This window comes from Musa acuminata, chromosome BXJ3-4 (genome assembly GCF_036884655.1).
Source record: "Musa acuminata AAA Group cultivar baxijiao chromosome BXJ3-4, Cavendish_Baxijiao_AAA, whole genome shotgun sequence".
Taxonomy (NCBI): domain Eukaryota; kingdom Viridiplantae; phylum Streptophyta; class Magnoliopsida; order Zingiberales; family Musaceae; genus Musa; species Musa acuminata.
Genome location: NC_088352.1, coordinates 41650057 through 41672022, shown reverse-complemented (window position 1 = coordinate 41672022; position 21966 = coordinate 41650057). Strand labels below are relative to the sequence as shown.

At 43.6% G+C, this 21966-nt stretch overlaps 4 protein-coding genes across 7 annotated transcripts; 1 reads left to right on the top strand and 3 right to left on the bottom strand.

The window, feature by feature from the left end:
* Positions 1-1572: 1572 nt before the first annotated feature.
* On the bottom strand, positions 1573-5394 carry LOC135584977 (probable ribosome biogenesis protein RLP24). Of its 3 annotated transcripts, none has more exons than XM_065147537.1 (6): positions 5263-5394; positions 4114-4224; positions 2352-2465; positions 2115-2251; positions 1859-2032; positions 1573-1778 (listed from the first exon to the last, which is right to left on the bottom strand). In XM_065147537.1, the coding sequence occupies exons 2-5, from the start codon at positions 4192-4194 to the stop codon at positions 1861-1863; spliced, it is 504 nt and encodes a 167-aa protein (XP_065003609.1). In that variant the 5' UTR covers positions 4195-4224; positions 5263-5394; the 3' UTR covers positions 1573-1778; positions 1859-1860. The 3 variants fall into 3 exon arrangements, with proteins under 3 accessions (XP_065003609.1, XP_009398423.1, XP_065003610.1); XM_009400148.3 differs by having other exon boundaries at positions 5259-5363; XM_065147538.1 differs by having other exon boundaries at positions 1703-2032.
* A 1009-nt stretch (positions 5395-6403) lies between these two features.
* LOC135635670 (uncharacterized) lies at positions 6404-7383 on the top strand. 2 transcript variants are annotated; one of them, XM_065146910.1, is made up of 2 exons: positions 6404-7048; positions 7093-7383. In XM_065146910.1, exons 1-2 carry the CDS (start codon positions 6560-6562, stop codon positions 7255-7257), a joined length of 654 nt encoding a protein of 217 aa, XP_065002982.1. In that variant the 5' UTR covers positions 6404-6559; the 3' UTR covers positions 7258-7383. The 2 variants fall into 2 exon arrangements, with proteins under 2 accessions (XP_065002982.1, XP_065002983.1); XM_065146911.1 differs by having other exon boundaries at positions 6416-7048; positions 7118-7383.
* Positions 7384-12010: 4627 nt separating this feature from the next.
* LOC103983020 (protein neprosin) lies at positions 12011-14826 on the bottom strand. The gene is made up of 7 exons (XM_009400151.3): positions 14526-14826; positions 13878-13964; positions 13526-13780; positions 13240-13404; positions 13078-13131; positions 12701-12847; positions 12011-12614 (listed from the first exon to the last, which is right to left on the bottom strand). The coding sequence occupies exons 1-7, from the start codon at positions 14694-14696 to the stop codon at positions 12237-12239; spliced, it is 1257 nt and encodes a 418-aa protein (XP_009398426.2). The 5' UTR covers positions 14697-14826; the 3' UTR covers positions 12011-12236.
* A 1364-nt stretch (positions 14827-16190) lies between these two features.
* On the bottom strand, positions 16191-21564 carry LOC103983021 (probable galactinol--sucrose galactosyltransferase 2). The gene is made up of 14 exons (XM_009400152.3): positions 20877-21564; positions 20566-20792; positions 20390-20480; positions 20254-20302; positions 20058-20149; positions 19863-19973; positions 19529-19651; positions 17909-18319; positions 17683-17824; positions 17531-17598; positions 17317-17451; positions 17015-17232; positions 16848-16936; positions 16191-16766 (listed from the first exon to the last, which is right to left on the bottom strand). Exons 1-14 carry the CDS (start codon positions 21065-21067, stop codon positions 16401-16403), a joined length of 2313 nt encoding a protein of 770 aa, XP_009398427.2. The 5' UTR covers positions 21068-21564; the 3' UTR covers positions 16191-16400.
* Between the last annotated feature and the right edge of the window lie 402 nt (positions 21565-21966).

The window sequence follows — 21966 nt, the reverse complement described above, 5'->3', positions numbered from 1 at the left end:
GATTCTTAGCTTTGTGTCAAAAGACAGTCTTTTTGTGGTAATATGCTATCCCTGGTATCACTAATCTTCTGTAGATGACACACCACTGGTATCATTTTTAGTCACTCTGCACTACTTCCATTTCATGCCACAAAAACTTTTATTGTTGGGTTAAATGATAGACTTAAGAGTTCCTGACTCATAAAACTTTCGACTGGTGGATTCTTAGCTGTGTCAAACGACAGGGTCTCCTGCTTGATAACTGGCAATAGATGCCGCAAAAGATTTGTCCTGTACTAGAATTCACTAAATTGTTTGTGACTGCAACTTTGGGCCGTTTCGAGTTCTTGTGATTGCCACAGGAACAATAAAAGTGTGGCATTAGATATTAAGTCCCTAAAGTTGTTTATGGTTCGAATAAAAACACAAAAAGAAGTCCACATTATTGTTATCCCTTCCCCGTGAAGCTTCTTTCTTCCTCCTATCCTACCATAGGAAGCTTCTAAAGTCTTCTTACACAGTGTTCGATAACAATTCTCTCTCGTTCATCAGATAGATTCCCAGGAGTGCTGGGTGGGGGGGGGGGGTAGGTGGCAGAGAATATGACACCTGAGTTAATTATCCGACTTAGCTTGAATGATATCAATTTGATTACGACGCTGTGGTGAAGTGAAACACGCTGACATCCCACGGATCCAATTATGCAGGAGTAAGATCACGATACTCACCTTTTGACAATTGAGCTTACAAGGTTTGATGTGCAATGCAGATGAATTCAAGAAATAAGTTTGCAAGACCTTTTTAGCAGATGATAATAAAGCAGCGATACATGCTGTCAGTTACATCACGAGTCATGTGCTTATGATCGTTATAGGCATAGGCGTTAGGTGCTCTCGCTCGAGCATATATATATATATATATATATATATATACTTTTTCAAATAGATCCGTTCGACACGTCGACGGAAGAAGCACCGAGTAGAGAGGGGGGAGGATGGTGAGACTGTTGGGAGGCAGGCTTGATAGAGGACAACGATGGATGAGAAAGAGGGTAGGGATAGGCTGGAGGCGCTAAGTTGTCGCTTTGAGTACAAGCAAAATATTCATAAATATAAAAAATATAAAAAAATATATATATAATTAAATAGAATTATTATTATTATATTAAAAATGAAAAGAAAAAAAAAAGAAAAAAGGATGGGACTCTCGACAGAAGAAGATGATGATGGAGAAAGAAAAAAGAGGATGAGGGAGGGTTCTGCCCCTCATGAGAGGGGAGAAGGTAACGTCGGACGGGCCACCACGAGTCTAAGTGCTAAGGGCCATGCAGATGAATTGATCACAGTTTAGGTTAGGTTTCCTTCTCGGTTGCAAAAGGGATATGCAACAACGAGCCTAAGGGCCACCAAATGTCGATAGGGCTCGCACGCATGGGGTGAGCCCAATCAATCCTCCTAACCACACCTGCTTCAATTTGCCCTCTCGGACCAATTCTGAGGCACTCGCCTCACCTAGTCGGGGCGGGAAGCGCTCGATGACAACAACACTAGTAATATCAATCAATCACGAAATGCGAAGATTGCAACCATTCCATGTTCTTTTTGAGCTGCATCAGAAGCTTTCTGTTAATGTGATCAAATAACGTGTCCTCTAAAAAAAAAAAAAAACCATCCATTACCAACCAAGACAAATAAGCACAAAATGTTGTTCTCCCAACCTACTATTTCAGCTACATCCATGGCAAAGCATCCATCCATCTTTCAGTAGAAGAATGTTCCAAGGAACCACCCACTCATTAACTGTGCAAACACACACAAAAAGAAAACAAAAACTTAATATGGCACTTTTAAATTGGAGGATGGATGAATGTCCAGATTACCATTATTCTTCCATTCGCTCTCCCACATCTTGTGATTGAGAAACCTTGACTTTGATCTTTGGAAGAGTAATTTCTGATCCCTGCTGCAGGGCAGCAGGTGCTTTGACCAAATTAATACTGTTCTCCAACTCCTTAATTGCCGCCTCTTGCTCGATTGCTTTATTACCCTTCATCCTGTGAGATATATGAGTATGGCATATCAGAATATAAATTGCAAATTGAAGAAAATGGGATACCACTCGTAACGGAAACCAACCTCATTTTGTGGTGTTGAGCCTCCCTGGTCACTCTGATCTTGTCAATCTTCTTTATAGCCTTCAGCGTCATCTCTGTGACATTCCTATCATATCTTTCAGGCCTGTTACGCTTCCTTTCAAACTCAAATGTCGAGTCCTTAACAGGGATAGCAGTCATTAGATAGTCATCGTGTCATGCAATTTCATCAACTTAAACAAAGAAACACAGAAAAATGTATCACACTAGCATTTCTAACCTGAGTCATATCCTTCCCATGTAATCGCCTATACGCCTTTGTCCATTTCACCTTGCGAGGATTTCTCTTCATTTTGAAATTCTTATGGCATTTTGATCGGCAGAATCGGAATATCTGCAAAAGAACTTTCATCGATGACAATAGGAACTAGCAAACAACATTATAGGCTAATAATGTTTGCATGCACATTAGACTTCACAAACCATGGCTGACATACAAACTGTACGTATACATAACTGAACCTTGATAATATAAATCATCAGAAGCAGCGGAGCCATAGGCTTAAGCTATTCTGCACAACTTGGCATACAAAATGAAGAATGTTGGCTCTAAGTTCCTATGTAGCTTGTACTTCATATAGTTCCCCAAAAGATGTCTTTCAATGGATCAGATATGATGCTATCTCAACAAATTTGAACTGTTTATTGGAACAAATCTTAATCTGATTGTTTATCAGTACAATCCAATTAAACTATTCTGATTGTCTAAATCATAATTGGATCAGATGCCAGTCAACAACCATCGGTTATACTTATGACCCAATCTGATCATCTAAAACATAGAATGTTTAGATATTATCTCATCATAAAATCTCCTCCCACTACACAGGAGCTCACAGTTTCATGTTCTATTTCATTCTCCTCCAATGGGGTTTTTTTCACCACTGTACTACTGTCATGAGTCCAAACATTGGAAAACACGAAAGACTAACCAAATCAAACCAACTGAATCGGGTTTTCATATTGGAACTCGTGCACTTATGGATTGGCTTATGCCAATCTGTTGGGACATCAAGATCAGTTTTTCTTTAACACAGATCTGATCAAATTCAACCCCAATCTCATCTTGACATATGGTACAGCATCTATTTTGATGAAACCGAACATAATGCCTTCATTCGACTGGGTTTTAAAGTAAATTCTTTGTATAGCATCTATTTTCATAAAACTGAATGAGTCATGTTCATCCAATAAGCACTGGACTACACCTGTTTCCATGGCATCTTGTTGACTGCTGGTAAGCTAAAAAGACCATGATACATGCTAGAATTCTGTAAGAAGCCCATCGTTTAAAATAGGGATCGAGATCTTACGATGGCAGAACGATCAGTATCAGTCTGATTAATGAATCAGATCGGTGGAATCCATGAAAATAATTTAGAATTCTAAAAAAATCATAAAAACTAAGAAAAAGACTACTTTACTTCAGATAAGAATCACTAAGAGGATTCATGAGAGATAGATTCTTTTCTTCTTGTGCTTTCTAAAGCTCAAACAATTGAGAAAACATGAAAACAATAGTAAATAAGAGCCAAACACTTGATGAACAGAAAAATATGAATGCAGTACACCTAACAAAGATTATATCAGATCATGAATCAAATTGTGGATCATTGGGTTCCTTTCTCCTTGTGCTTTCTAAAGCTCAAGCAATTCAGAAAATATAAAAAACAAAAGGAAACAAGAGATCAAAATTTAATGAAGAAAAGAATGAGAACACATCACGTCTAACATGCAATTAAAATAATATCATAATAGGGTTAAGATTTATGACATATAAAGGATTAGTACAAGTCTGTCAGATAATAGTGAAGGAGCTTAAAGCACAAGAGTCGCACAAACAACCAAGTTTGTAGTACTATGAGTAACAATCATATTTTCAAATGGTACAAGTCTCCCAATTTAAGATCATAACACCTTTCTTTTGAAGAAGCCTGGAAACCAGTCTTCCAGATGAATTAATTCGGAAAACATGGCCTTACCTTTGCATCATTTCGAACAAACTGAATTCCATGTCCTGGATAAATGGTTGAGGAACAGAACCAACACTTTTCTAATCTCATCTTGTATGCAACTCAGGAGCCAATTTATTCCTGCATATCACAAGACTGAAGTATAAACATGACATATTGAACAAAAAATGACACAGGTAACCACATTTGCACCCAATAGCATCGCATCAGCAAAAAAATGCATCAGCGAATCAACAATTCTTTTTCAATATTTCTTACAATTTTCTTACATCATGCAAATAACATAAGGAACCATATATGAAGCAAGAAAATCTTAATAGTTAAGTGAACCATCATAGACACAATTAAACTGAGTTATACAAAAAAACATGCATTTTAGAACAAAGCCAAGTTAGAATTTTCCTTGGAGGAACTTGTAAAAGATTCTACAACAAAATTTTGATGGGTATACAATTCCGTTATCTTGCAGGAAATGCATTGTTGATCTCAAACTTGATTCTTCAATCTTTACTATGGCTGCCACTACAAGCAAAACAAATGCATTATTGTGAAGAAAACATAGAATAGATTGTTGGGCTCAAACTTGAGCCATTCGGTTTCACAAAATTTTCTTTTCATTATGTATTAAAAATAAATAACAATCCTAACAACAGTAGTAACATCTCCACTATCTCTTATCCTTGAATGGTATAGCATCTCTCATCCATCACTGGAGGTCTAATGAAAGCAGTACATTTTTCCAACTGCTATGGTGGCTGATTCCCCTTTTAGGCTGTGGACTTTAGCAGACAAATGGGTTTTATATTGACATGTTCTTGTGGCCTTCGTGTCCTACAACGCGGACTGCTCTCTCTCTCTCTCTCTCTCTCTCTCTCTCTCACGCACGCACAAAGGCAACTTCCACATTAGTACAGCATGGCATTAGATGACCTACTTCTAAGTTGCAAGCAAACAACTAAATCTTTAAAGAATGACGGGAAGGCAAGTATTATCTGCTGTAGAAATTGATCTAATGAAGACGATGAAAGACCAAGAAACGCGAAAGAAAGAACGACTGCATATCGCCAAAACTCAAAAACATCGCAGCATCCAATCAAAGAGAAGCCAAGAAGAGTAATGTGATCGGGAAGGGGGGGGGGGGATGGGATCGCAACCTACCGAGACGAGCTCGAGGAAAAGGAACCAAACACCCCTCTCTGCGCTGTCGCCCGTGCTGGGATATCCAGAAGCGAAGCCGACCGCAGGGGAGGGAAGCGAAACCCTAGAGGAGTATGTAATGGGCCAATCGTAGCATTGCCTTAATGGGCTTTTATTTCAAGCCCGGCCCATTGAGCCAGAGTGGAGCCTATACGTAAAATTCCAGTTCTGTCCCCACTCCATCAAGCATCGACAAAAACAATATCATTTCCGACGCAAGATTAAAATTTCATGGGAAAAGCTTCATATTTGGCAAATATAATATAGAAATTAGGGCTTACATTCCTATATTCCCCAAAGAGGGTTTCTTTCTTTGACATAAAAATAAAAATCCTTTTAAGAAAATAGGTTTTCCATTGAAATCTAATCTGAGCTAAGCCGAATTTCCAACTATTACAATAAAATAGCATATTATCCTTTTTTTTATTTTCGTTCCCTCACAGTAAATTGTCACAAATATTATAAGGCTACTAAAATATTTGGATTAAAAAAAATTAGAATTATCATCATGTTTTATTTTGAAGTGTGTCGAAATCTTCCTAATTTTCATATAAACGTGACATTTGCCCCTAATGGCATCACATCAGCAAAAAAAGGCATCGGTGCATCAACAATGGCGGCGGCTTGGGGAAGAGAGAACGGAGGCGCCAAAGGGCTGCCTGAGGCAGAGAGGGCGGCGGCTGCTGGTGGAAAAGGGAGAAGAGGGAAGGGAAGTAGGGAGAGAGAGAGAGAGGTACCGCCGGAGGGATGAGCAGCTGCTCGACAGGGAGGAGAGCGGCTCGGGCAGCGACAGTTCGCGCGGGTGAGGGGCAGCAAGGGTTCGTCCTTTCCGGTTCGCGTCGTGGGGAAGGATTTAGTTGGCTGAAATGGTTCAGCCCAATCAACTACTTCGAGCTCAACGGAACCCAATCCCTGAATTAATTGAGCCGCACGCCCGAGTCGCCCGGTTCTTGTGGCGCACCCATTTCGAATCGCCCTGCCGCAACCAACTCGTGACGCTCGAACGAACCCAAACCTTAACTGTGCATATTGGAATTAATGTGTGAAGCAGAGAGAGCGAGAGAGACTAAGACAGAGACTGGCATACAGCCCAATCATGCACAAGAACTGTTCGAGGAATTAGAACTCATTCCTCCTCTGCAAGTCATCAAACAAAAGTTGGGAATTAGATTTATAGGAAAAGTCTTGGCAGGTGGAAGGATAAGTCCTCTCTCTCTCTCTCATACACACACACACAGTCGTCCCTAATTCTGATCACATGGAGAAATCTTGCCTGGAGAGGGATCTCGATGACTGGGAGTTCCTCCCTGATGACAAGAGCTTGCTGGACTTCAGCCATGGCAGTCAAAATGATTTGGTGCTCAAGGAGCTCACACTTGATGCCAATTACTTCATCTGCCCATCACAATCTTTCTTGGAGCAGCAGCAGAACTCGGAGCCAACCATGGAGAATAACTCAGATGATGATGATGCTGAAGCCAAAGGATTCAAAGACATCGGCGTCGTCACACCAGACGTGGAATCGCAAGTCAGGGAAGAGGGAGAAGAGAAGGATCGTGCAGGATCCGAGATCAAAGGGTTCGGGTTTCCTCCTCCGGGGAATTGGAGATCGACAGGTATTGGAGCCTTCTGCGCGATGGGAGCATCAGCAGCAGCAGCTGCTGCTGCTACTATCTGCATCTTCATCCTTGGCTGCCGACAGCATCAGAAACCTAAGATCCAGTTCAAGATCTACACCCACGATAAGGTACTGTTCATCGATCAATTAAGATAATATAATCCCATCCTAAGTTCCTCTTGTGTGATGTGATTGCAGAGAATGGAGGAGGTTGTGCAACAGGCGGCAAGGCTAAACCAGGCACTGTCAGCCGCGAGGGGAGCTCCCATGACGAGGGCACACATCTCATTTGGAGGATACATTGCAAGTGCTTGATCGATCACTCTTCTCGACAATAAATGCTATAGATTACAGGTGTTTGTGGAAATGCATGCCATAAGATCACGTTGTAAAGCTGCCTTGCATGGCAATAATTCTGCTTGCTCTTTAAATTACAGCCGATTACAGTGCTCGTTTCAGCTTCATTCTGTGGTTGCCTATAGCTTGGTTTCATGTTTCCCTCTCTCACACTGTCAACACACACTCTCTGCTTCGCTTATTCTGCACACAGGAACTGAAACCGAGAAATGTTTGATGATACAGAGAACAACTCAATCATCAGAGTACACTAATTTATTACCCTATTCTGTAATTGTTTGAGCAAATCGGAGGTAGTGATGTTGACAAAGGAGCTGATTTGAAGGTCCAAATTGTCAGGAAAAGGTCGACCACAGATCCACTCTGGTCAGGCATGGAAGACTAAATGCCATGCAAACAACCAAGAAAAAGAATCAAGAAGGAAAATAATAACGATGAGGAAAAATAAGAGGGAAAGATATCTTTGCTGAGCCAGTTATGAGAGATGTGTATTGATACTGACCATGAGAGAGGAAGGCTGATAATTGCAGTATTGTCATTTTCATATAGCTAGAAGAGTAGCTTCCATGTCCTTCTCAACTTGCCAGTGACACTGAATCCCTTGTTTATATGCATTCGATATGCACTGAATCCCTTGTGTATGAGAGAGAGAGAGAGAGAGAGAGGTTTTATACATACCTACCTACATGAAATATCATTTTTCACTAAAACTTAGATCAAGTTTTTGGTTGTACATGATATGAAGTTATGAACAATATATGTTGTGTTCTTTCATATCTGAAATCCAGAACTTTCAAAATCATATTAATATTGCACTCCTTTTCAAATACATGCATATCTCTTTAAAATAAATACTTGGTGGTATACATCATCATTTTAAATTCTAAAGGCATATACTTGAAATACCTACTCATTTGATTATATTCATGAGTCATTTCCTAATAATTTAAGGATTAATGGTGACTAAATTAAAATATTTATCATGATACCATAGGCAGATCATGACATCAATATATGTATACGTTTATTTTTATTTTACACATCATTTATTTTTATTCAATTTTATTTGCCAAGTCTAATCCAACTTGTGGTCTCTGTTGAGACATCCGAATTTATTAGTGTATTATTGCATAAATAATATCAATGCCATGTATATTATTTAATATAATTATTTTTTCTATTTTTTATAAAAAAATCCAGCTTGTAGACAACTGAGGGTGTAAAAAAATAATATAAATTGGACCCTTTCCTTAATAGATTAAGTATATACTTAAGATTACTGAAAACTTAATTTTTAATATTTATCAAAACCTAATTTTTTTTACACCATATTACATTTTAAAAGGGTGCCAATATAAGTTAAAGTCTCAACTACCAATTAGAATGGGCGATGGGTGTACTGAAACGATTTTATCCTTTTTTGAAGCATGTACGTACTAATAATTACCTTCAAGAGTTTGAAAGGAGATCCGACGAACTTATAAGCTAAGTTTTTAAGCTTTTAGAAATGAGCATTTAGCAAATAAATGAATGGTATATATGGTTGACAAGTGATATTTCCCTCTTTTTACTCAACCATCACTACAACTCTTTATGTAGTTCCACATGAAACCAACAAAAGGTAAAGGTTCTAATTCCTATCGACCTCAAACATTGATTGAGGGCACTCATTATAGAGGAGGAGGAGGAGGAGCAACATGCATGCTATAATTGATGGCATGGGACCCTGTGGAACCTGAGAAGCCATGCGAACAGCAAGGCCATGTTGAGCCAGCATTGCCAACTCATTGTTGTCTTCATGCATTGAATGAATCAACTACAAGCCATGATGAGCAAAGGGATCACCAGTTTCTTCGACTGATGATTGCTCTCTTCTTGGCAAAGCACAAAGCATAACGCAATTAATGGCGTTTGATCGGCAATTGTTCTGCAGCCATAACCTTTTTGAGAAGCTTAGAAGCTTAGATGGTAGCATAGATCATTTACTTCTGACAAAAGAAGAGGGAAAGAATCACATTAACATAAATGAATGAACACCAAGAGAAGATTACATATCCACCACCACCACCACCACCACCGCCGTATGCATACGTCGATGCATGCATATTCCTCTCTCTTCCTCTCTCTTCATAGACACCATGACAGAAGAGAATGACTACATGAAGAAATCACAACAAAGGAAAGGAAACAAGGTGACGAAACAATGACGTTGTGGCTTAGTAGAGGAAGCATCCGAAGAGGAGGGCGGAGAACGAGGCAAGGGCAGCAGCAGGTGCGGCGAGGGCGGTGGTAGTGGCGCCGGAGGTAGGGGTGGGGGCGGGTGCGTCAGCAGCGGCGGCTTTCTCGACCAAGGAAGAGGCCACGACGACGACCACCATGGCCACGGCGAAGAGCCTGAGCTTAAGAGCAGCCTCCATAGTCGTTGAAGAGAAGAAAAGATCAAGTGTAACGTTGATCTCCACAGATTCCTAGAGAGAGGGAGAGAGAGATGGGAATGGGTTCAGGTGGAGGGGGAGGTTATATAGTCGGAGAGAAGGGGTTGTGGTTATTGCGTGACTGTGCAGAGAAGGCCAGACTTAGAAAGGAAGAAGCTGTCAAATGAAGGAATGAATGTGAATGAAAGGAGGAGATGATGGGCGCATGTTGATGACAGGGTGTGTGGGAGAAGGACGGAAGGCCCGCATTGCAGCTGTCCTCTCTCTCTCTCTCTCTCTCTCTCTCTGGGTGTGTGGGAGAAGGACGGAAGGCCCGCATTGCAGCTGTCTCTCTCTCTCTCTCTCTCCTTCCTCTTCTTCTTTATTTGGTGTGGTGTAATAGATGACTGCTGTTGTCATCCACCTACCTGTAGTGAACCATCAGAACTTGCAGAAAGCTTTGGCTGGGCTTCACAATAGGATGGATTAAGTTGAGGAAATGGAAAGGGAAATGGCATCAGCATATATTTGCAGAAAGCGTTTGACCGATTCTGATGGGTTGGAAATGGTGATCAAAATTGATGTAGAATTTTTTTGTAATGAGATATATGTGAAGTTATTAGGAAATTTTAATTAAAATATTTATTAATGAAAAATTAAATAGAAAATCCTATAGATGATAAGATGAGGATGAATTATTTATTATTTAAGATGGTATGGTTGCATATTTTAAAGAGACATGTCACATTATCATATATCATTTTAAAATATATTGTAAGGTGCATGACATTTAATAAGATATACTTTTCAATCATATTTTATCTTTATTTTCATTTAAACTTATGTCTTAAGCAAGGAGATGAAAGAATAGACTATTAGTTTTCAATTTATATTGATATGCTAAAAAGCCCCTTATTGTTATTTTTCTCATAAAATGCGTCAAATATTTTTCCATGGATTTTTTGCAAACGACTAAAATACCCTAAAAATAGCATATTATTATTATTATTATCTTCAAGTGGTCTATTGGATTAAACCAAATCAATTGGAGGAAAGAAAAAAAAATCTTTTATTTTTTAGGATATTTTGTGTGATGCAAAAAGAGTGGGAATTTGTCCAAAACAAATTGAGAAATGATTAAGAACTTTTTAACTATTCATGCCACTTGATGGTCTTCTCCTCCGGTATCAGAGAGAGAGACAGGAGGAGCCCATCTCAGTGGCATGCACACCTCGAATCATGATCTGCTCCTCCACTCAGATATAATAATTAACTTAATTACTAATTTAAGATGTTTAAATTTATTTTTTTATCACCTAAATATTGATCTATGACAATATATCAAACCCACTTATCAAAGATAAAGGATTTGAAATCACACTCATTAAAAAAAATTAAGGGTTCAAAATCTCATTCGACGTATTTCATAGACTTGAAATATCATCCGATATAATATTTTTAGACTTTAAATATTACCAAACTTATTTATTAAAAATTAAAAGATCAAAGATGTTAGCTAAGACTTCGATTAACGTCAAATATTATTTTTATCTTGGTTTTTATAAAAATAAAATAAATAAATAAATTCAGCCACTCATAAATATGGGAGTAGTAAACTGGGATAAGGTGTGGTATTCCTAGTGAGTTGGTGATCGTTTGGGCAAGACAGAACAAATAAGAGTTGTACGAGAGGCAGATCAAATGATGCAATATTTACAATTAACTAAAATTAATTGATTTTTCAAGCTTAAAGGGAAAAGAAAAACAGAAGAAAATGATAGGATGATTTTTGAGAATATATATATATATATAATTTTCAGATTTCTCATTTGGTGTTCTCTTACACCCCCTTATAATAATACCTCCTGATTTGATCCTCCACCAACTTCCTCCCACACCCTATGGATCATTGAAGAAGCATTGCATTCTCGCATAGCTATCAGTAGGATATATGCCTCCAAAAATCCCACCACCCCCTAAAAGAAATAGTGGTAGAAGAGACATTTTGTCACACAGCAGGGACAGCTCCACCACCACCACCACCACCTCCACCGGCACCACCTCACATGAACACAGAAGAAGCTGGCAACTCAAAAAGTAAATCGTCTGACAACAATATCAAAAGTGATCACAAGCTTGAAAGAGACCCACAGCCTACTGTGTTGTCACATGTGTCATGCCTCGTCCGATCCTTCGTAATCACTCTGCTCATCGCCCATCAGCTTGTTCGGAAAAGCTGCCGACCAACTCAGGGAATCTATAACGTGCAGTGGGTAAGAACAAATAGGTCTACCTAAAGAAGTTGCAGTGCCATCAGCCATGTCGAGATCCACTGGTTATAATCATTTAGCCTTAAGCCGAACAAACGACTCCAAGATGGAGCAAATGACAGAGAAACACATACACAGCCTCTCTCTCTCCCCAGCTTTGTTAAGGATGGGAGAGGATGAGTTACAACAGGCAAAACAACCTCTGAGTTAAGGATGGGATCAGACTGAAGAATGGTACAAGGGGGAAGAGGGTGGGAATTCGATTAGGGTTTGTTTCTATGGACAATTGGAGTTTCTACCAGGCCCTCCATAGTAGAAGTACTGCCCCCATTCACCATTGTTTCCATTCTGCACATCATAGCAGTTTGACTGCTCTGTGAAGGCTCCAACCCCTGTGGGTGCCCTTAGATTGTTGGACCCGTCCACCACCTGAATGTTCCTGAAGTAGCTTGCCTTGCTGAACCCTTCTTCCGGGAAACGGCCACTGCCCATCTCGGTCGAGGTGTGCTCGCCGTCTGCGTCCGAGTTCACCACCTCCCCTCCCCATTCTATCATGCTCGCACTGTCTGACAAATAAGAGAAGAGGAAAGAAGGCCAGTAACCCAAGACGTAATCGTTCCCGAACTGCATCCACCAGTTCCCCTCCTTCGGATCCTGCTCCGTCGAATCGAACCATACCAATTACCGCAGAAAATGGAGTGAATAAGAATTGTCAAATGCAGATTGAGGCTTGGTTGCACCTTCCAAACAAGTATGGATACATCATACTGCGAACCATCGTAGTCGGAGATCGGAGAGATACTGGCACCCATTGCAACTTCATTGTTGACTTGAATGAACCCCGAGCACAGTAGGTTGTAGCAGCCAGTTGCTTGGTATGCATCACTCTGAAATTTCATCGTATGGAAACTATAAAGAACACACAATTCACAAAGCCATTGTGCAATATGTCATCTATGAAATGACACCATCTGAATCGTTTTGAATCTCTAACATGGTAGACACAGCGATAGAATAGTTCTAAGCAAAAGTTGTAATTATAACAACAGAAGAAAAAGGAAGAATGACATGATTAATGAAAAGAAATGATGATAAAGCGGTAGAATGTATAGCTTACGGTCCAATAAGTAAACAGCCTGGTGTTGTTGTCACCATAGAGATCCGGGCTGACCTGATTATTACATGCAAGCAAGACTTAATGCATGCACAAGCTCTTTCAATGTACCAAAGCAGAGAGGAAAGAGATTGCAGGTTTGTCTGGAGCAGATCAGAAATATACCTGCCAACCTGCTTCGATGCTATTGAGATCCTCACCAAAGGAGCCCCCCAATATCCAGAGCTGAGAGAGACTGAACTCATTGGGTTGTTGGATCTTTGGCCGCCACACATTTATGGTGGCCTTTGCTCCATAATATCTATCTCCCTCTACATAAGCAATCGCATGCTACTCAAGAAACACCCAACAAAAGAAACAAAAGCCATGAGCCAGGAACCAAAAGCAAGTCTAGAAAAGATGCAACTTTTGCTCCTAAGTATGGTTTCTTTGTTGCTTTTCTGCACCATACCTGATGGCCACTCTCATTGAGAAGGTCAGGGTCAACAGACAAGGGGCATGGGATGCTTCTGTGCTTCTTCCTCCCATATCTTTTGACGGAGCTGGCCCTTAACACATCATCCCTGGTTGTCCTCCTGATGGGGATGGTGTCCTCAGGGCACCTCCCGTTCTGATGCCATAGTTGAGCTGTGGAGGGGGTCTTCGTCTCCTGTGATGCAAGCTTGTTCTCATCAAACAAGCCTTCCGGGTGGTAGGTTGGCCGCATCTGGAAACATCAGCAAAAAGGGCTTGATAAAATACAGAAAGAAAGGTGGAGAATCTGAAAAGAAGAGAACAAAGTGAGGAGGAAGAAAGAGATGAACCTGGATCGAGTGGTTTTTGAGGAAAGGGTGATCAAAGGCAGGCTGGTGAGAGACATGCACACAATCGATGATATCTCCATCTGGACTCTGCATATTTATGTGATTTTCCCCCCAAACATCAAAAGGGGAAGAAATTGAATGATTGAAGTAGAATAAACGATTCCAAAGAATCTTTAGATGGAAAAAAGAAGGTAAAAAATCTAAACTTTTGATGGAAAGAGAACTTTATTTTATGCAAGATAAAAACTTGATGGCATGTCCTTCTGAGGCGAAGAAAGCTGCATCATGTAACATCTACACAAAATCTTGAATTTCTTAAAGCAATAGAAGAAAAAGAATCCTCTTTTAGCTATTGAAGAACGAAATTGAAACATTTTGGCCCAGTTCATCATCATGCTACAACGAAGATGAGAGATCGACACAATAATACAGCAATCCTGAAATCGGCAAAAGAAAAAGAATAGGAACAACCGCAGCATTATGCGGAAACAAGCCGAATACTTCTATCGACAAGGTTTCCGTGGAGAAGAAGCAATCTTTTAGGGAAAGGACGAAAGAAATGATGTTTCATTTGTCACCACACCGAACACCAGAAAGCAAAATCCAGCGAGAAGGAAGCATTATGTGGCGTTAAATCGAGAAAGAGACCCTGATACTCTTGACCGGCTTCTTGTTGAGCCGCTTCAGGTGCCGTCGCACCTCCAGGCGCTGCCTCACCGCCCTGTAGCCGCCCCCTCCCTCCGCGGCGGCGCACGATAACCAGGCAACAAGCGCCAGCACCACCACCAGGCCGCGGCACACGCTAACGTGAGCCGCCATCTGCTCCTATCGCTCCTCCTCCTCCGCCTGTTTCTCTCTCTCCCGAAAGGAACCCACACTCCTCTTCTTCGCTCTCTCACTCTCTCTCCTCTCCTTTGTCTATCGTCCGATCCCTCTCTGCATCACCTCGCTCACTTCGTCTCCTCCGTGGATGTATCCGTTGGAGGGGCACAATGGGTAAAGCGTGATGCATGGATGTAACGTGTCACAAGCCGATATCTCCTGCGATACGTTATAAATAATAAAACATACCTATCTCCGTTATATACCACTGATTTGTCTTCGTATTACATGCATCTCGAAACGAAACAAGACATGTCGGACGTTATATACGATGGAAGCGGATTGACCGCAATCACCGACGTTTCGTGCCGCCACAGGATACTTCCTTTACATACGGCTTTCGGGGCCATCAGGTGGGTCCCGCACCCATACTACCATCTTCGCCAATCAACGACTCGCAAGCGGACTCGAGTAACTTCGAGGGGGTGACTGTCATACTATTTTCTTCTTTTGGCAGTTCCTACAGCGTAGCGTACGCGCTCACACATGGTGGACATCCCAAAATGCCCATACTCGTGCGTACGCCCCACGCGTGGGAGGACGCGTTGGATTCGAAATCTTTCCACTGTACTCACGTGCGAAGAACAGCAAGAGAGGTGAACGGACTTTGTCACTCGGCGGTGACGGGAATCCTATGTCACGGGAGGGTTCGATCGGCGATGGATTAAATGGACGGCCCTGATGATCTTATGGGCATTCGGCTATTTGAATCGGGTGTGCAGCCCGGTGAAGGGACTGAGTCAGAAGTAAAGAATCAGAGCAGGTATCAACGGTGGCACGAATGACGAGGCTGTTGGTGTTCGAATCAGATTTGAAAATAAGACCGTCACTTGCGTCGAGATTCGAGCTTGGTGTGATGGGATTACGGTGCGGTGGCCCCACATTCATGCATACACTCAACAATTATTATTTATTTTATTCTAAATATGAATCAATTCACCGTACGGCAGTATTTACTTCCCAATTTTCTCATCCTATCCATTATGAGCATACAAGGAGTAATGGACAATTAATAAGTCCAAAACACTATATAGCAATCATTTAGTGTCTCATTTTGGAGAGCATCATAAATAAGCCGTATCCAGTTTACTTATCATAGACCTTCTCACCCCAGATGTGTACCACATTAGCATGACATGACCGTAATAGTGCTATATATATATATATATATATAGCTCTATGGGATTAGCACTTCAATAGAGTTACTATTTGTAGATCTTCTGGGTTTTGTCATGCAATTCCTCAATTATTAAAACAAATGACAAAGGCATGACTTAATATTTCTATAATGCAATTAAAGCAAATGAATTTAAGTATAAAGAAGTTATTTTTCTGTCAGTTGGAAGTGAATTCAAGATGCTTGTAATCCTGTTTGCTGTTTTATTTGTCGCACAGATCTTAATGTCTGTAGATTTGATCTCAGGCAATCGGTTTGAAAGCGACAGGTCAACTCCTCAGCATGATATCATTTGATTGAGAAGAAGAAGCTTCAAATGTGTCAGCAATGGCAGAGAGCTCTTTTCGTGCGATGATAGCTGTTTATTAGAACGTTGCTGCATCCACCTCAAATCACCTCATTAGTAGTCATCTACGCATCATCACATTTCAACTCCCCAACCCTCAAATCTTCCTGCTTTGCCTCTAAACTTGGATCTGCAGACTCCACTTGTACATCTCCTTCTCCGGCGCCGGGAAGTTGATGGTCACAAGCCCAGTCCCCTCGTCGTAGCTGAACTCCACGTCCGACGAATCAAGCGTGCATCTGAGTGGCCGCTGTGACGAGTACGCCCCGAAACGCCCGCGGCCGCGCACCCGAAGTGCCACAGTGGCCGTGCTCCCTTTGTTCGTGCTCAGGGTCGCCGTCGGATCGCTGAGGACGCGGCCGTCGTCTTGTCCAGCGGCGGCGTGGTTTGACGTCACGCTCACGTCGAATTGCTCCACCGCGCCGCCGGTGTTGAACATATCTAGCAGGCCAATCGGCGCAAATGATATGCTCGGGGTGATGTTCTGCGCATATATGTACACAGTTGGATCTCCTTCACTGCACCGATCTAACGAGGAATTGTCAGGAAAAGTAGAGTTATATACCTTGACAGGGCAGACATGGAAGACCTCGTACTCGAGAACTTTGAGAGTCACCGGCAGCGTTGCTCCCTTGGGTAGCCGAATCAGCTCTCCTGAAGAGAGATTATGATGAGCATATCTATGACGACGTATCAGGTGAAGAGAGCGATCAACAAGTTATGTAATTAAACCTGATTTGAAGGCATAGATGACAGCTTGGCCGCCCCAATCCGGGCCGGCGAGTTGGGCGATGGCGTCGACGTCGGTGGCAATGACTGTGCTCGTGAGTGTACCCAGGGCGGCGTCGTGCACGCGAGTCTTCTTGGTATGCCTGCACCAGCCGGCGCCTTGGCAGTTGAAGACCCCCACCACGCCGGAGCACTTATTGACGTTCCATATCTTGAGCAAGCTGAAAGGACGACATGGATCACGAGGCTTAGCTCTATAACTCGCCATCACAACGCAGAGTAAAGGAAGGCAGACGATGGGCGACCTGGTGCCGTCACGAGCAGGGTCGCAGAAGAGGCAGTCGCGCGTCGGGCGACCCGGGAGCTGCGCGCGCAGGATGGAGCCGTCCGGCAGCACTAGCTTACGCAGTAGCCCGAAGTTATGGTGGCCCGGTTTGTCACTGCGCCAACGTGCAAGCAAAGCTTAGAAGAAAGGATCGTACGGTGAGGTTCCACTTACCTGTGAACGCGGTCGCTCACCTAACGTAGATGGGACAGCCACCAATTGCTCGAGCAGCAGCGTGGTACTCTGCCGCTGGATGGAGACTCTGCTCGGAGGAGGAGGTTGCCATATCAAACTTGTGTTGCTCAAGTAAGGATTTGATTCAGGGGAGAAATGAGTGCTCACTTACATGGAACATATCCCAGTCCGGCAGCATGAACTCCCCCAGGAACAGGGTGTTGTAGGCCACAGAGGAGATGTGGATGGTGTGCGACGCCGGGTCTCTCGGGTAGAAGTCGTCCGACGCCCTCACCACCGCCGTCTGCTTCGCGCTGCACCGACGCAGTCAAACCATCAGATTAGTATGCAAAGCAGGAATCGTCGATGGAGAGGAGGAGAGGGTGAGGCTTCATTGCCTGTAGAGGCCGTCGGTGTTATGGCACATGCAGGAGATGCAGCCGTTGTCGCGGAAGTTGCGGGCGACGGAGGCCTCGAGGGCCTGGTGGTAGGCGCGGGTGAGGGAGACGCGGCCGCCGTGGCCAGCGCCCAGCGTCTCGATGATGTTCTGCACGTCCACCTTAACGCCGTCGATGCCGCAGGAGGCCAAGTAGGCGTGCAGCTCGTTGTAGAAGCTGTACACCTTCTTGGGGTGGACGAGGCCGAGGCCATGGATGGAGAGGCTGTCCATGACAATGTCCGGCTGGTTGCCCAGCACCCCCGGCGACTGCACCGGGTACGCCAGCGCGCTCTCGTAGTGCTCCATCCCCTGCACCTCCGGCTTCACCCCGCCCCAGTATCCGGCCATTGCGTGCCACACGTACACATACCTGCAGCAACAGCTTGCTCGGATCAGAACCGTCACTCGCTTGTCTTACAATTAAGTCACACATGCATAGAGAATTTTTTTTAATATATTAATATTTTAAAAAACATTAGAGATATTTAGAAAAATAATAAGTATTAATTAAAATTATAAAAATAATTATTTTATTATGAAAGAAAACTTAATTACATATATAATTATATATATATTTATTATAATATTATATTATAATTTTAAAAATTAAATATATATAGTTATCTAATTATATGTCTCCTTTCTCTTTTTTATCAAACTTAATATATTAGTACTATAAATTTAATATTTGATGAGGGTAATAATTAGGGTAAGACTCGCATGATATCAGCTGGTCCAGATAACGCCCCACGAGCAGACAGCACTTGGTCAACACGAACCGGAATGCATACCAAGGCATATTAACACTCCCCTCCGGCTCGATCCCTCACGCCACGCCAACGACGATGTTAGACGCCACCAGGAGTACGATCCTACTCCCTGCGATCACTCAGGTAACGGTAATTCTCACTATAAAAACTCTCGCGCCCTGAAAAAAAAAAGGGAGGACAAAAAAGATAACCCCCTACTACTCTTCACTAACTTAGATCGTCGGAGGGGTCGAGTTGAGCCTCCCGACCCGATCGGTGTGCAAGGACGAAGACGGGGCACCTCCCATCACGTGCCCAGGCGAAGAGTCCCCTCCCAGAGGAAACAGTTGACCCGCCGCGATCGGACCACCGTGGTTGGACACCTCAACAATCTCAAAGGTCGTTCCAGGAAATCCTTAATCATTCGGATCCAAACCCAACCGCGTTAGTCCCGAGATCACGACTTAAGGTTGTTTACACTAATAATATTAAAGAAAAAATTTAAACTAACATGAGATTGAAAATAAGAGTCAAGCGAATAAAATTGATTACACCATCTATTCTTACGAGCAAGAGAGAGATAATTTAATCATACATAAATAAAAAATATTAAAGTGTGAAAAGAGATTGAAGAAAAATAATCATCAATAAATATCTAAAAATAGAATTATATATATATATATACATATATATATATACATATATATATATATATATATAGACATACATATATATATAGTCTAACTTATAATCTATCAATAATTTTGAGTCAATATATATTAATAATGACTAGTTTATCTTAACAACTTGTTTGAGCGTACAAGACTCACTTCACGTCGCGGCGTTTCTTGACCTCCTCCACTACCAGCTTAAGCCCACTGCGCCGCTCGCCCTCTCCCTGCTTGCGTTGGAATTTGGCGTTCTCCTTGATCCCCGTGAGCCTGCTGGCGAACCTGGTCAACAGGACCGCACATTAAGCACGCCACCACCAAACGTAGATCCTACCAAGAGTTCAATTCATAGCCTTCCTCGTCTCGCTCATCTGCCTTGTGATTGGCGGCGCCGCAGCTGCTGCCAGTCACAAGGCAGCTTGACGAGACCGGAAGAAGGGACCACTCGCAGGGGTCATCGCGAACCACGAGGACCGAGGGTCGTGATGCGTACTGTGCTCCTTCCTGGACAACGGCAGCCGTCTGATCCCTGACCTCGCTGTCGATCTGCTGCCACCCGTCGTCTACGATGAGGAAACGCGGCGGAGCACCGCCCGCGGACAAGCTGCGAAATCACGGGGGACAAGAGGTTATCGACGGATGCTCTCACGAGCCACCGCAGTTACGGCGGAGAAAGAGAGGTCTTCACCTGCGCAAGCCTTGGTCCACACCCTCGGCGGTCACGTCTGTGTAGAAGGCGTCCCACGTGCACCACCCGAACCAGTCCACGAAGGAAGGCAACTGCGTCAATCACCGTCATCTATCAGTGCGAAGAAGCTTGCAGAAATCTCCGGACACAGACAGCGCGCGAGAGAGGGTTCCCGTCACGTGAACGAGGTGTTTACCTTTTTCTTCTCGCGGTGGTGGAACGTCTGCAGGTGCTTCTCCACCGCCCTGTTGGGCGGATTTACCACAGCGAATTGGTTAGTAGAAAGGAACCAGGAAGCCTATCAAGCTACGAAGTTAACAGGTGCGACGTACTTCGCCGCCTGGCTGATGACCTCGAAGGGATTGGCGCCGGCGTGCATGTAGACCATGTGCATCCCCTGCTTCGTTTCGACTGCCTCGTCTCCTGCACCAGCAAACGAGCCAGCAATAACATCAAACGCCGCATCTGCACTTTCTACAGTTGGCCGGTCTCTTGATTGTTTGCTTACCGCTCTCCAGGCATATCTCGATCTCGTCCTTGTCGTTGCCCTGCAAGACGGCACGGAACGGGCCGTCCAGGACCGGGAGGAAGACGGTGTAGACGGTGGACGCCTCCGCCTCCTTGCCCTCCACCAGCAGGAACTGCGTCTCCAGCGGCACGTCCCGCCCGCACGTTCCCATCCGCTGCGTCATCCACCACAACTTGAAACGGAAGCAGCACATGAACCGTAGCCCCCTGGCGGTCGACGCACCACGCCGGCCGTTAATCTCCGACCGATCACAATACACACAAAGGCGGAACCGAGGAGCGGGGACTTACCGGAGGGTGCCCATGGGGAAGACGTGGAGGCTCTTGCTGTCGGAGGCGGCGGCGCCGATGAAGACCCCAGCCATGAGGCCGGCGCCGGTGCCGCTAGTGAGGACGATGTTGTCCGGGACGTCGGTAAGGATGGCCTTCCCATAGACCACCAGATTCCCGTCGCTGATCGTGATCCCGGGAGTCACCGTCATCTTAAAGCCGAGGACTGTTTCTTCTTGATGGAAGAGCACTCTTTGCACCAGACCAACACGCTCGATGCGCTCTCATGGACGGGAGGGAAGGTGGGAAGCCCGGGGGACCGCTTTATATTCCCTACCCGCGCCGAGGGAGCTCGAGCCGCTGCCGCACATCTGGCGACGCGTGGCCGTGTTCCCCGGCAGATTTTTGTAGCGCCCTACCTTGCGAAAGCACCAGAAGAAACAGCGGCTGCACGGCTTCGTCACGTCACGAGAGCTGTACACGTGCGATTTGCTTAACGCAGGCGCAGAGGTTGAAGACGTTCACGCCATTGCTTTCTCTGCCTTCCACCTCCGACTCAGAGATGAGTCAATACGTGATCGATTGGTGGGTTGGGACGACGATTTTCTCGTGGTTGCAGCTGAAGGTTTGCGGACAGGTGGTGGGCCTGCGCTTGTCGGAGCGCAGCCCATGCCGAAAGCTCTACGTCAACCGCACAAGTGCGGGTAATGTAAGCTGCAAGACTTGCCGTCTCGGTAGGAATCATGTTCTGACGCTTATGTTAAGGAACTAAACGTGGCTGATGGGATGATGACTGTGCAGTGTTGACTGTGTCCACCACAGATGTCTTCTTCTGGGCCACAATTCGACAAGTGGGCGAGGAGATATTTCTGGAATCACACGCTAATATTTCGTCGAATAAGACAATAATTTGGATGTTTAATCATCGCGTTGAACAATAGATGTGGACGTATTTAGGATGATATGATCTGTTGTGATGCATTAAAGAATGTCGCCAACTGTGATCATTACATGTAAAATGAGTCGGTGTTATTTGAAAATTCAGAGTTGTGACGTTACCTTACTATGCAATCAAAATTTTCTAGTTTATCTTAATCAAATAGGTTATCAT